The sequence below is a fragment of the Oryctolagus cuniculus genome, chromosome 1 (assembly GCF_051225735.1).
Source record: "Oryctolagus cuniculus isolate XC-2025 breed Fujian yellow rabbit chromosome 1, ASM5122573v1, whole genome shotgun sequence".
In the NCBI taxonomy this organism is placed as follows: Eukaryota; Metazoa; Chordata; class Mammalia; order Lagomorpha; family Leporidae; genus Oryctolagus; species Oryctolagus cuniculus.
In genome coordinates, this window is record NC_142867.1 from 235043429 (window position 1) to 235056597 (window position 13169).

Here is a 13169-nt window from a genome sequence, read left to right on the forward strand (position 1 = left end):
GAGTGTGCCTTGCAGGCCGGGTGCCAGGAATTACCCTACATGCAGCCTTGCGAGCTTGGACAAGTGGGAAAAGGGTCCAGAGAAGACAAGTGACCTGCCCAAGATCACTCGGCGGGGTGGTGGTGGGGGGTGGGGGTGGTGGCCGAGCTCGGATGGGAGCTCGGTTCCACGTGACGAAATTCCCAGGCCGTGACCCGTCTCCTCCCTGTGGGCCCGCAGCTGCCCCCTCCAGGCCGCCTCTCCCCACACAGTTCATGGAAAGTGGAATTTAAAGTTGATTTTGCCGCAGACACTTTGGATCCACCCTCAGAAGCTCACATGGGGGCTGGCGCTGTGGTACAGCCGGCTAAGCCCCCTCTTGGGACGCTGACATTCCATATTGGAGCGCCTGTTCCCGTCGGGCTGCTCTGCTTCCCATCCAGCTCCCTGCTAACGCGCCTGGAAGTCAGCAGATGTTGGCTCAAGTGCTTGGGCCCCTGCACCCATGTGGGAGGCACAGGTGGAGTTCCCGGCTCCTGGCTCAGCCCTGCCGTGTGGCCATGTGGGGGTGAACCAGCAGATGGAAGATCTCTCTCTCTCTCTCTCTCTCTGGCACTCTGCTTTCTAAATAAATAAATAAATTTTTTAAAAGTTTATGGAAATGCATATTATGAAAAGATTACACGTGGATTAAAAAAGCTGTTGCACTAAAGCAAACATCGTTTAATTGCATTTCCCACAGGCCTTTAAAAAAAGAACAGATGTATTTGAAAGGCAGAGTTACAGAGAGGGGGGACAGAGAGAGGTCTTCCGTCTGTTGTTTCACTCTCCAAATGGCTGCAACGACCGGGGCAAAGCCAGGAGCTTCTTCCAGGTCTCCCACGTGGGTGCAGGGGCCCAAACACTGGGCCGTCCTCCGCTGCTTTCCCAGGTGCGTTAGCAGGGAGCCCGATCGGAAGTGGAGCAGCCGGGACATGAACTGGCGCCCCCATGGGATGCCGGTGTCGGTGTCGCGGGCGGTGGCTGTACCTGACTCCCCACAGCGCCTGCACTGCCTCCCTCCCCAGGCCTTTTGAAGTGCTCCTGCAAACTCACAGGACTCACAGTGGCACAGAAGAGCCTTCTGGGGACTTCTGAAAACAGGAAATGAAAGTGAATCATTTAACCCGGCTCTGTGCCTTTTTTCCCGCTGGAAAGTGAAAATCTTGGTACCCAAAGGAAGGCGCCGCCTGTCTCCAACCACACACCCTCTACCGTGCTGTCACGTGGCTGGGTTTCCTTCAGCACGTTTAGCATTGCATTAAAAAAGAAAACCCAAAACAAAACGAAACAACCAACCAAAGACAAACAGCCTGGCCATAACAGCGGTCATGCTGTGGATTCTTGCACTTGACTTTATCTTACACACCTTTGATCACATTCGGATGTGGCCCTCTCACCGGGGGCGTTTTAGTATCATTATTCGGTGTTCAGCTGCCACTCAGACAGCGAGGTTGGTTCAAAGGAGCCGGCTGCCGAGCGGCGCCCGCGTCCGCTGATGCATAATACACCTTATTTTACACGATTGTTTATCTGAGGCTCTCATTATGGAAATAAATAAATATCCTCTCTGCTAATAACGATCACAATTTGCATTTATATTGTGCTTTTCATTCGAGGATCTTAAGTTGTTTTACAATAATGATCTCCCCCTCCCTGAGCGCCGTGGTCCGGGTGCGCCCGCGGCTGGCTGCGTGGCTGCAGCCGTGTCCTCGGTATTTATTTAATAACTACCAAGCAATAACCGTGGGATTTCCCGTAACTGTGCTTTGATCGAATGCGGGAAAGCAAGTGGTGGCTTTTCAACTGTGGAACTTTAAACGTTCACTTAATTCAGATGTAGGGCCTGAGGGTTAATGAGCTAAGCTGTGTGTGGTTACGGGCAAGTGGGGAGTGACAGATTCCGCCGAGGAGCTGGCTGGCGAGGGAGTGAACGGGTAAGAAAAGCCTAGAACCTGGGCACGGAGCTCCCCGGCAGGAAACTGGCCCTTCTAGAAAGGACCGTCGGGGTTGTCCAGCGTGAGAGCCAGTGCGGGCCGCCCAAGCACCTGTTCTCACCTCTGTAGTGCAGAACGGGGGCCGCTTAAGAGGGGAAAAAAAGTGTGCATTGGGTGGGGAATGATCAGACTTGAGCCAGGAGGCTGGGTCACTTGTCTGGAAGGAGTTGTCCGTGGAGACGGGGTGCGGGCAGGTGGTAGGACCAGGGACCTTGGTTCCCAGGGCCCAGGAGGGAACGCTGCTGGTCCCTGCCCCCGCCCCCGGAAGCTCTCGTGGTTCTCACACTGGGGTCTGGCTGCTCTGCGGGGGCCCTCCAGGCCCCGGGTATGGTTCCAGGGCCCGGCCCTTCCTGGTGGGGAGTGGAGGGAGCTGCCGCTGCTGCGGGAGAGCCCGGAGGAGCCGAGACCCCCTGGGACGGGGCGAGAGAGGGTTGTAATTAGAGTTGAGAGATGGGGAATCAGGCGGAGAGGGCTGACATCTTAATGAGGTTTAATGAAGCTGTCTGCTGATGGGGACAGCTGTCACCCTGCGCCGTGTTCCAGCCAAGCCCCTCGGTGACAGGGGAGAGTCGGGGGAAGGCAGGGGAGGGCGGGCGGGCGGGTTCCAGCTAGGGTTTTGCTCCCACATCCGCCTCTGGATTCTGACGCCTCGGCCACGGGCTTCTGGCTGCTGGGCCGGGTCTGAACGGCTCCCAGGAGTCCACGGTTCCCTGCTGTGCCTCTGAAAAGCCCCTGGGAATTCTGCCCAAGACGTCTCAAAACTTCAGCCGTGAGAAGTGAGAAACGCAAGGATTTTGAGGGCCCACGAGGGCTCCTGGGTCCCTTCCCTTTCTGAGCCCCGATTTCCCACCCACGCAATGGGGACAACGTGGCCTGCCTGAGCGGTGTTGACATGAGAGGTGAGGGACCGCCGTGGGCTCAGTGCAGGGTAGGGGTGCCTGAGAGGTTGAGCTGAGCCCCTGCTCTCCCGCTTACCGCCAGGGTGGGTCGGGGCAAGTGCGGAGTTCTTTCCGCTTCTGCCTTCTTATCTGTAGACTGAGAAACCTGCCGCACGGAGGGGCAGTAAAGACAGCATGGCAGTGCTAAGGGATGGATGCCCACACGGGGAAGGTGCTCTACGCTCCACGTGGCCCAGCATCTGGTGCCTGCCATCTGCCCCAGGGCCTTTGCACATTCCAGCCTTGACGAGTGTCTATCATGGGCTGGCGGGGGCTGGGAGCTGCCTGGGGACCTGGATGTCCCACCGAATCCGAGGTTTGTGCCTGAGTCTCACCTGTCGATGTCAGCATGAGGTTCCCACGGGCTGCTGCAATGTCACACCTGCGACTGAGCAGTCTGCGAAGGACAGAAACGTGCTTCTGCCAGCTCTGGGGCCTGGGAGTCCAGGACCATGGCTCCACTGGCCTGTCTGTCAGGTGGGGCCAGGGCTCCGCGTCCAGGACGGTGCGTGCTGCTGTGTCCGCAGTGGGAAACGAAGGCCATGTCCTCATGTGGTGGGAGGCTCATGGGCAAGAAGGGGGCAGACTCCCTCCTTCCAGCCTGTTTACAAAGACCCCGAGCCCGCGCCCGCTCACAGAGGCGGGCCCTGCTGTCACGATGCAGCCCCCTACCCTAACGGCCACACCCTGTCCGACCGTGGCACAGGGGTGGCGTTTCCCACAAACGTGAAGGCGACACTCGAGCCACAGCCCCGTGGAAAAGCCCGTGACCGCCAGGCCCCCGCTCCCTGGCACTCTGGTGGCAGCTGGTCTCGGGTAGTTCCTATGCATGCCTCACCTGCCCCCTCCCCGACAAGTTGGGGGAGGGGCTGGGGTCAGTGCCCCCCGTGAGTTCCCCCACACCCCTGGCTCTCCTGCCCTCCCTGGCTGCCCCTCTGTAATCTCTGTGGTTTGGCTCCTCCCACGGCGCCAGCCCCGGGTCTGTGTTACCCCTTCTTTTTCCCTTACTTTGCCCAGACCCAGCCGAGACTTAGTGGTCCTGTGTCCCGGCCATTTCGGTTCTAGAATGTTCTCTGGTGCCGACTCTTTCCTATACCCTGCTTCATGTCCAACAGCAGCGTTTGCCGGGGGTTATCCTGGTGTGGGGTGCTGTGCTGGGTCCTAGAGGGAGCATGAAGACCCCCACACACAGCTGTAGGAGATCTGTGCACACGGGGCTGGCATTGTGGTGCGGTATCCTACACAGGAGCGCTAGTTCATGTCCCAGCTGCTCCACTTCCCAGCCAGCTCCCTGCCATGTGCCTAGGAAAGCAGTGGAAGATGGCCCAAGTGCTTGGGCCCCTGCCACCCGCACAGGACAATCGGATGGAGTTCCTGGGTCCTGGGTCCTGGCTTTGGCCTGGCCCATCCCTGGCTGTTGCAGCCATTTGAGGAGTGAACCAGTGGATGGAAGATCTCTCTCTGTTTCTCTCCTTCTCTCTCACTCTGCTTTTTTTTTTTTTTTTTTTTTTTTTTTTTTTTTTTTTTTGACAGGCGGAGTGGACAGTGAGAGAGAGAGAGAGAGAAAGGTCTTCCTTTTTGCCATTGGTTCACCCTCCGATGGCCGCCGCAGCCGGTGCGCTATGACCGGTGCACCGCGCTGATCCGAAGGCAGGAGCCAGGTGCTTCTCCTGGTCTCCCATGGGGTGCAGGGCCCAAGTACTTGGGCCATCCTCCACTGCACTCCCGGGCCATAGCAGAGAGCTGGCCTAGAAGGGGTGCAACCGGGACAGAATCTGGGGCCCCAACCGGGACTAGAACCCAGTGTGCCAGCGCCGCTAGACGGAGGATTAGCCTGTTGAGCCGCGGTGGCAGCCCACTCTGCTTTTTAAATAAACAAAATTACTCTTAAAAATTATTTGTGGGACCAGTGCTGCGGTGCAGTGGGTTAAAGCCCTGGCCTGAAGCGCCAGCATCCCATATGGGCATCGTTTCTAGTCCTGGCTGCTCCTCTTCTGATCCAGCTCTCTGCTGTGGCCTGGGAAAGCAGTGGAGGATGGCCCAAGTCCTTGGGCCCCTGCACCTGCATGGGAGACCCGGAAGAAGCTCCTGGCTCCTGGCTCCGGATCGGAACAGCTCCGGCTGTTGCAGCCATCTGGGGAGTGAACCAATGGAAGGAAGACCTCTCTCTCTGCCTCTACCTCTCTCTGTAACTCTGTCTTTCAAATAAATAAAATAAATCCTCAAAAAAAATTATTTGTGCGCAGGAAGACGATGAACAATCTCAGGTAGTTTATGCAAAACCATCAGCAGTAGGGCTGGCACTGTGGCAAAGCAGGCTAAGCCTCCACCTGCAGTGCAGGCATCCCATATGGGGCGCTGGTTCGAGTCCCAGCTGCTCTGCTTCCAATCCAGCTCCTTACTAATGGCCTAGGAAAACCATGGAGGATGGCCCAAATGCTTGGGCCCCAAATGCTTGGCCATCTTCCACTGCTTTCCTAGGCACATTGGCAGGGAGCTGGGTGGGAAGTGGAGCAGCTGGGACATGAACTGGCGCTCCTGTGTAGGATACCGCACCACAATGCCAGCCCCGTGTGCACAGATCTTCTCCTACAGCTGTGTGTGGGGGTCTTCATGCAGGAGACCTGGAAGAAGCTCCTGGCTTCATCCTGGCATAGCCCTGGCCGTTGAGGCCATTTAGGAGTGAACCAGTGGTTGGAAGATCTCTGTTGCTCTCTGTAACTCTGCCTTTCAAATAAATAAGTAAATCTTAAAAACAAACAGTAATGAAGAGGCCCGGACCGGGTAGAATTAGACATGGGTTCAAATCCTGCCTTGGCCACTCACCAGCTTTTTTTTTTTTTTTTTTTTTTTTGGCTTTGAAGGGCAGAGAGCAGGCTTCCTTCCACTGGTTCACTCCCCAAATGGCTGCATCAGAAGTGGAGCAGCCAGGACTCAAACTGCACCCATATGGGATTCCGGTATCGTAGGCGGCTGCTTTACCCGCTGTGCACGACCCCAAGCGCTCCAGGCCTCCTCAGCTGTCAGACAGGCACGCTAGTAACCCTCTTTGTAGGGCCGTCTGAAGCCCGGGCAGCAGCGGGCGGGCCCAGCACATGGGCGCTATGGTCGGCCTGGCAGCAAATGTGGGTGGCGTGGTCCGGCTGGTCCCTCTCACTGTGTGGCTGGGCTGGCCGTGGTCCAGCTGGTCCCTCTCACTGTGTGGGTGGGCTGGCCGTGGTCCAGCTGGTCCCTCTCACTGTGTGGGTGGGCTGGCCATGGTCCGGCTGGTGCCTCTCACTGTGTGGCTGGGCTGGCCGTGGTCCAGCTGGTGCCTCTCACTGTGTGGGTGGGCTGGCCATGGTCCGGCTGGTCCCTCTCACTGTGTGGCTGGGCTGGCCGTGGTCCAGCTGGTGCCTCTCACTGTGTGGCTGGGCTGGCCGTGGTCCGGCTGGTGCCTCTCACTGTGTGGCTGGGCTGGCCGTGGTCCGGCTGGTGCCTCTCACTGTGTGGCTGGGCTGGCCGTGGTCCGGCTGGTGCCTCTCACTGTGTGGCTGGGCTGGCCATGACTGACGCTGCTGCCCCTCTAGGGCACTCACCTATGACCCAAGGGGCTCGAGATATACCTAAGCCTAAAGAACTCGGGGCCAGTGGCCGCGCTGGCGTATCCGGGGACAGGTGGAAGCCAGCAGCAGGTAACGGAGGATTCCCGGAGCTGCACCGGGGACAGCCCCGGGATCCCTGGGGCTTCTGAAAGGCAGCCTCTGTGATACCTTTGAGTGTCAGGCTCAGGAGTAGGCAGGGCTTCTCGGATCGCCCAACCTGCTTCCTGGCTGACTTCTGCTGGGGGTGTCGGCTCCGTGCCCCGAGGCGACACACTGGAGGGAGGGACGAGGCACCCTTGTGTTCCGCGGGCTCTCAGGATGTGACTCCCTAGCTCAGAAGCTCAGCCCAGAGAATGCTCTGGGAAGTTAAAAACCGGTTGCTGTGGCTGGGGTACCGTTGGTCCGTTGCTTATGCTTACCCAGTTCCCGCAGGCAGCTGGTCTCCCCCACAGGGGCCGTGGGCCCATTGCTCCCTCCGTGTGTGCACAGGGCAGGATGACCGCCGTCCTCTGCGGGAGGGCAGGGGCAGGACGCCAGTGCCATGCAAAGGCCCCCTGGTCAGGTCGGCGAGCACCATGGCCGGTGCCCCTGGAGCCCGGGCAGTGCCTCCAGTCCCCACCCCGCCCAAGAGAAGCCACGCCCCCGGCTTCTGAACCCAGAGATGGGCTACACTGGGCCTGAACCTCCCCCGTGTTTGTTACCCATGTGAGGACGCTCGCGCCATTGCCTCGGGAGTGGTTCATTTATTCTCAGGGCTTCATGGTCTCCGTGGGCACTGTGGGCATCCATGGCTCTTGGTTGTGCGTGTATGCTTCTGGTGGGGGGGGGGAGCAGCCTCTTCCCACTGGAGAGAGAGGAGCACAGTCGCCCAACCTGCAGCCACCAAAACTGTGCAGGCATGGCCGTGGGTCTCCCCCCATGGGGGATAGAACTGCCTGTGGTTGGAGAGCACCATGAGTCTGAATATGACAGCTCTTCTCCACCTGTCATGGCTGTTTCCAGTTCTGGGCTGACTTGAGTGAGCTGCTGCGAGCATTCTTGGGGTGTTTCTGGGTGGATGCTGGCATCATCTCGAGGGAATGGTTGGGTTACAGGCAAGGCAGGTGTTCGGCTCCCATAGGCACTGCCACCTCCTCACAGCGGTTGTGTCCAGTCACACCCCCACACATTCATGAATCTTCCGGTCACTCCGCGTCCTCACCAACAGCAAGAGCTCTGACTTCGGGCTTCCCAGAGACCGAGCACCATGACACCAGGCTCTCGGTCGTTTGGACTTCCTCTTAATGAAATGCCTGTTCAAGTCTTTCGCTCATTTCCTATAAGACTGTGTACCTTTTTCTTACTGATTTGTAGCAGCTCTTTATATAGGATAGGTACAAATCATTTGTCAGATACACGTTTTGCAAATACCTTCTTTCTCTGTGTGGATTCACAGATTTTTAGAGCTAGGGGCACTCCGTACTTCCGTCATCACACCCCCAGTTCACTTGACTGTCTCCTTGACTGTCCTTTTTGCAAGATAATAGATCTTATGAAGGGCAGGGCCTGTGTCTGCTTCATTTACCTTAGAACTGCGTGGTGCAGCGTAGGTACAAAGTAAATAGTTGTGAAATGCAAACGGGAGCACAACTCTCAGGGAACAATCTTTGCAATCGAAGGCTCTGGCAGTCACTGATTCAAAAGCCCAGAGACTGAGGTGCCTGCCCACTCCCTCCCCCGCAGCCTGAGGGTGGCAGCCAGCTCCCGAGTCTGTCTGTCCGTCCGCTGCCAGCTGGGTGTCTGCCCAGCTGCACCTGCCCTGAACAAGGCTCGCCCAGCAGTCACCAGAGAGGCCGGATCATTGTCATGAACAAATGAGGCCAGACTCTGTGCAGCCCAGAGTGAGTGGCGTGGCAGGAATGCGAAGCAAGCATCCAGCACAGGCCCCAGGCCCTGCTCCAAGCCTGGGGTTAGCGATGGGAACGGAGAGGAAGAGACACTTGGCTGCTGTGAGACAGGAAGCAGGACAGTCTCCCAGCAGGCCGCAGGGGCTGCACGTGTGTGTTCCCCAGAAGGCACGTGGTGAGGGGCTGGGGTTAAGCCACTGCCTTGTGAGTGCCAGTTTGGGTCCTGGCTGCTCCATTTCCCATCCACGTCTCTGCCAATGCTCTCTGGAAGGCAGCAGAAGATGGCCCAAGAGCTTGGGCCCCTGTACCCACGTGGGAGACCCAGATGGAGGTCTGGCCCAGCCCTGGCTGTTGTGGCCATTTGGGGAGTGAACACAGTGAATGTGTTTTCCCAGGCGCATTAGCAGGGACCTGGATCAGAAGTGGAGCAGCCAGGACTCAAGCTGGCACCCATATGGGATGCCGGTGCTGCAGGTGGAGGCTTAACCAGCTGTGCCACAGCGCTGGCTGACTTGGTGAGCTGCTTTCTGAGGCAAGGCTCTGGACGGGGGGGACCAAGAGCTCCAGCCCACAGGCCACTCCCACATGGTGTCCTGCCCCATCCCTTAGGAGCTGCAGCCATATGTCTGCTGCTCAAAGTCTCAGTTTTCCACATCTGCAGAATGGGAGGTTCATGTGGGAGGTAATAAAGCTGGTTTGCTCACACAGACCCCTTCTGGGGAGGCAAGGAGGGATTCCCCAGAGACCCAGAGGGCGGAGCAGGTGCCCAGCCGACGAGGGGGTGACAGTCAGTGCTGTCACCAGGTCTCCGCCCTGCAGGGGCGAATCAGTGTCCCCCTGGGCTCCAGAGACCACGGTTGGAGCTGGCTGTGGCAGGAAGCAAGTCAGGTGGGAAAGACGCCTCCTCCCCGACGATGCTTCCAGCTCAAGCCAGGCAGGGCTCTGCTCGGCGCTCAGCCCGTTCCTTACATGATGCCGCCTGGTTCTCCTGGCCCAGCCGTCCTCAAGCACAGGGCCTGGGGCAAAGGAGGCGGGGGCGCCTCCCTGCTGGCTGGGCCTCAGCTCTGCCTTTGTCCTCCCCGCAGGCTGAGCTGGGCAAGCCCCGGGAAAGAAGCTGCAGTCTGCCCGGCGTCAATTTCAACTATGGGCTCTACGTCCGGGGCCTGGACGGCGGGGTGCCGGAAGGTGAGCGAGCGAGCTCAGAGCTCGAGGGGGCTGAGGCGTGCACGGGAGGCTGTCGGGGGCCAGAGAAGACCCCCGGGTGGAAGCCACCAGCCGGGTCAGCTGACTGTAAAACCCTAGGCTCGGCCACAGCGGGGAACTCAGCAGGGTGGGTGGGCTGGCTAGACTGTGCCATCCAGCCAGGATCAGAGGAGGCCCCGCTCGCCCAGAGCGTGTCAAAAGCCAGGGGACCCTGGCCCCATGGAAGGTTCCCCAGGCAGCCTCTGGAATTCCTGGGAACCCCAGTTCTGCCCTCCAGGCCACAGAACTTTGCAGGGGCTGGGCAGGGCTGCTCCCCCACACCCCATTGCAGGCTGCAGGTTTGGGGAGCCCTGTGTCTTCCCAGTCATGCCGTGGGGGACTTCCCTCCCAGGCTGCCCACGGCCCCAGTTCTGTCTCCTCTTCCCTCAGCCATCGGCCACTGGGATGTGTTTAAGCAGCAGCCCACCTGCCCCCACGAGCTGACCCGCAACTACGTGGCCATGAACCGCGGGGCGGTGAAGGCCGGCCTGGTGACCGCCCGCGAGAACTTCCTGTACCGGCAGCTCAACGACATCCGCATCAGCGACCAGGACGACCGGCGCCTGAAGAAGGAGCCGCCCTCCCTGCCTCCGAACATGACATTCGGGATCCGGGCACGGTAAGGCACAGGTGGGCGGGGGATGAGGTGGAGACAGTGCCCTGCTGGCCGCACCCCGGGGCTGCGCACTGGCCACCACTTCCTGTCATCTCTAAGCATTTGCGGGGACTCCTCTGTGTCCTCGGCACCTGTGCTGTCCCGGGTACGGAAGGCCAGCGCTTGCCCGGTGACTCTGCAGCCGGGGCTGACCCGGCCTCTGGCACAGCTTCTGCATCCGTAGAGTGGGGACAATGACGGGACCTGCTTCACGGTGGTGCCGAGATCTCAGTGACGTGGTGCACACAAAAGCCACAGCACAGGGCTTGGGACATAGGCAGTGACTGATGCGTGTTAACATTTTTTAAAGTTTATTATTATTATTATTGAGGTTTAATACATGGTAAAGTGTACAAACTGTGAAATGTTCAGGCTTCTCGTGAAATTTTGCAATCGTAAACACTTGTGTGACTGCCGATCTGATAACGCCTCGGAAGACGGAGGTACTTCCCGGAGTTCCCGGGTCCTGAGGTTAGAGAACACACTGGGGTGGGCGCGGGCGCTGTGGATAAGGTTCCCTTGGGATCCCCTACCCCATCTGAAAGGTTCCGGTTCCAGTCCCCACTCCTCACTCCTCCCACCCAGCTCCCTGCTGACGCATCCTGGGAGGCAGCAGGTGGTGGCCCAGTCCCTGGGTCCCCGTCCCTCACCGGGAGGCCCAGCTGGAGCCCCTGGCTCTGGCCTTCAGCCTGGCCTAGCACAGACTCGCAGACAGCTGGGGGCGAACCAGCAGATGAAGGAGTGTGTGTGTCTCTGTCCCTTTCACTCTGCCTCGCAAATAAATACATAAATAATTTTTTTAAAAAAGATGTTTATTTTGGAGCCAAAAATATTGAAGTGCATACACACAAGGCGTTTTCAAAAAGTTCAGGGAAAATGCATGTTATGCAAAGACTATGCATTGATTTCAACATTTTTTGGCACCAAAATAAATGTATCTTCTTTTTGTTTTTCTTTTTTTTTCTTTTTCTTTTTTTTTCTTTTTTCTTTTTTGACAGGCAGAGTTAGACAGTGAGAGAGAGAGAGACGGAGAGAAAGGTCTTCCTTTTCCGTTGGTTCACCCCCCAAATGGCCACTACAGCCGGTGCTACGCCAATCCGAAGCCAGGAGCCAAGTGCCTCTCCTGGTCTCCCATGGGGTGCAGGGCCCAAGCACTTGGGCCATCCTCCACTGCTCTCCCGGGCCACAGCAGAGAGCTGGCCTGGAAGAGGAGCAACCGGTACAGAATCTGACGCCCCAACCGGGACTAGAACCTGGGGTGCCGGCGCCACAAGGTGGAGGATTAGCCTAGTGAGCCAAGGCACCGGGTGCCTCTTTTTGTTTTTCACAAGCAGCGAATATATTGTTTATTGAGGGCTGGCACTGTGGCATAGAAGCTTAAGCCTCCGCCTGCAGTGCCAGCATCCCATCTGGGTGCCGGTTCAAGTCCCAGCTGCTCCACTTCTCATCCAGCTCCCTGATAATGGTTGGGAAAGCAGTGGAAGCTGCCCCAGATGCTTGGCCCTTGAGCCCACGTGGGAGACCCGGAAGAGTCTCCTGGCTCCTGGCTTCAGCCTGACCCAGTCCTGACTTTTGGAAGATCTCTCTCTCTCTCTCTCTCTCTCTCTCTTTCTTTCAAATAAATAAAATAAATCTTAAAAAAAAAAAAAAAAAGCAGATGTATGCAGGAGCTTGGAACTCAGTGTAGTGGAGAGAGTGTACGTTCACCAACCAAACTGCGTTGGGAACTGAGGCAAAAACTCAAACCCCACTTCTTAATTGCCTGGGTGCCTTTCTGTGAACATTTTTTAAAGATTTCTTTTATTTATTTGAAAGCAGAGTTGCAGGGAGAGTGAGACAGAGAGAGGTCTCCATCTGCTGGTTCTCTCCCCAGATGGCAGCAATGCCGGGGCTGGGCCAAGCAGAAGGCAGAAGCCAGGAAGTCCATCCAGGTCTCCCGAGTGGGTGCAGGGGCCCAAGCACTTGGGCCATCCTCTGCTGTTTTCCCAGGTGCATTAGCAGGGAGCTGGATCAGAAGTGGAGCAGCCGGGACTCAAACCAGTGCCCGTGTGGGATGATGGCATTGGGGGCGGTGGTTTAACCAGCCACACCACAGCTCCGGCTCCTCCATAAACTTTTGCATGTGCCTTTGTCTGCCTGGCACCCAGAGGGCTCCTGTTCTGAGTGGTCCTGGCTTTCAGCCACCACAGGGGGCATGGGTCTGTGTCTCCCCCGCCGACCTCCATGCCGTGAGCCTAGCAGGGCGGACACGAGGAGCCCAGGCCCGGGCGGTTGGTTACTGCTGCTGCAGCCCCACAGCTCCTCAAACTGGCAGGGCAGGGCAGCACCGGCACGGACTCGGAGAGCTGTGTTCCCCCGTCCATGCCCCAGGTCCTCCTGCCTGAGTCTCTGCCCGGACCCGCTAACCACTCTCCCTCTTCCAGAACTGGCACCAGCCATGCCACTAGCGGATTCACATCCCTGATGCCCAGGTTAAGTCAGATGGACCCCAGCCGACAGCTGTGCAGTTAGGGACATGCTCCCGTGGCCTGCCCCACGCAGGGCGCCCTCCTCCTGGAGGCCAACACGTGACCCAGGCCGGGCCATCCTGAGTCAGGCCTGGCACCCGTGTCCCACCCCCGGCGTGCGTGACGAATGTGACTGCCTGCTCTCAAAAGCCGTCTCCAGCTGCCCAAACATTTCTAGAGGGGAATTCACTGGCTCACCTGTTGGAAAAACCCAAAGGAGAGCTTCAGGCACAGCTGGGTCCAGGCAGCCGGTGATGTCCTCGGCATCTCCAGGTCTTGGCTGTGCGTGCCGGCGTGGGCTTCGTTCTCTCACAAGCTTCTCCCTCGTCTGGCAGAATGGTC

The 13169-nt window shown here is 58.3% G+C and overlaps 1 protein-coding gene across 1 annotated transcript in view; it reads left to right on the forward strand.

Moving 5' to 3' along the window:
- The window catches only part of CFAP77 (cilia and flagella associated protein 77), a 139013-nt gene that overhangs the window by 70916 nt on the left and 54928 nt on the right, over positions 1–13169 (forward strand). The window contains exons 2-3 of the mRNA XM_070058346.2: positions 9509–9608; positions 10056–10284. Coding sequence (XP_069914447.1) covers positions 9509–9608; positions 10056–10284 — 329 coding nt within the window. The remainder of the gene's footprint in view (positions 1–9508; positions 9609–10055; positions 10285–13169) is intronic.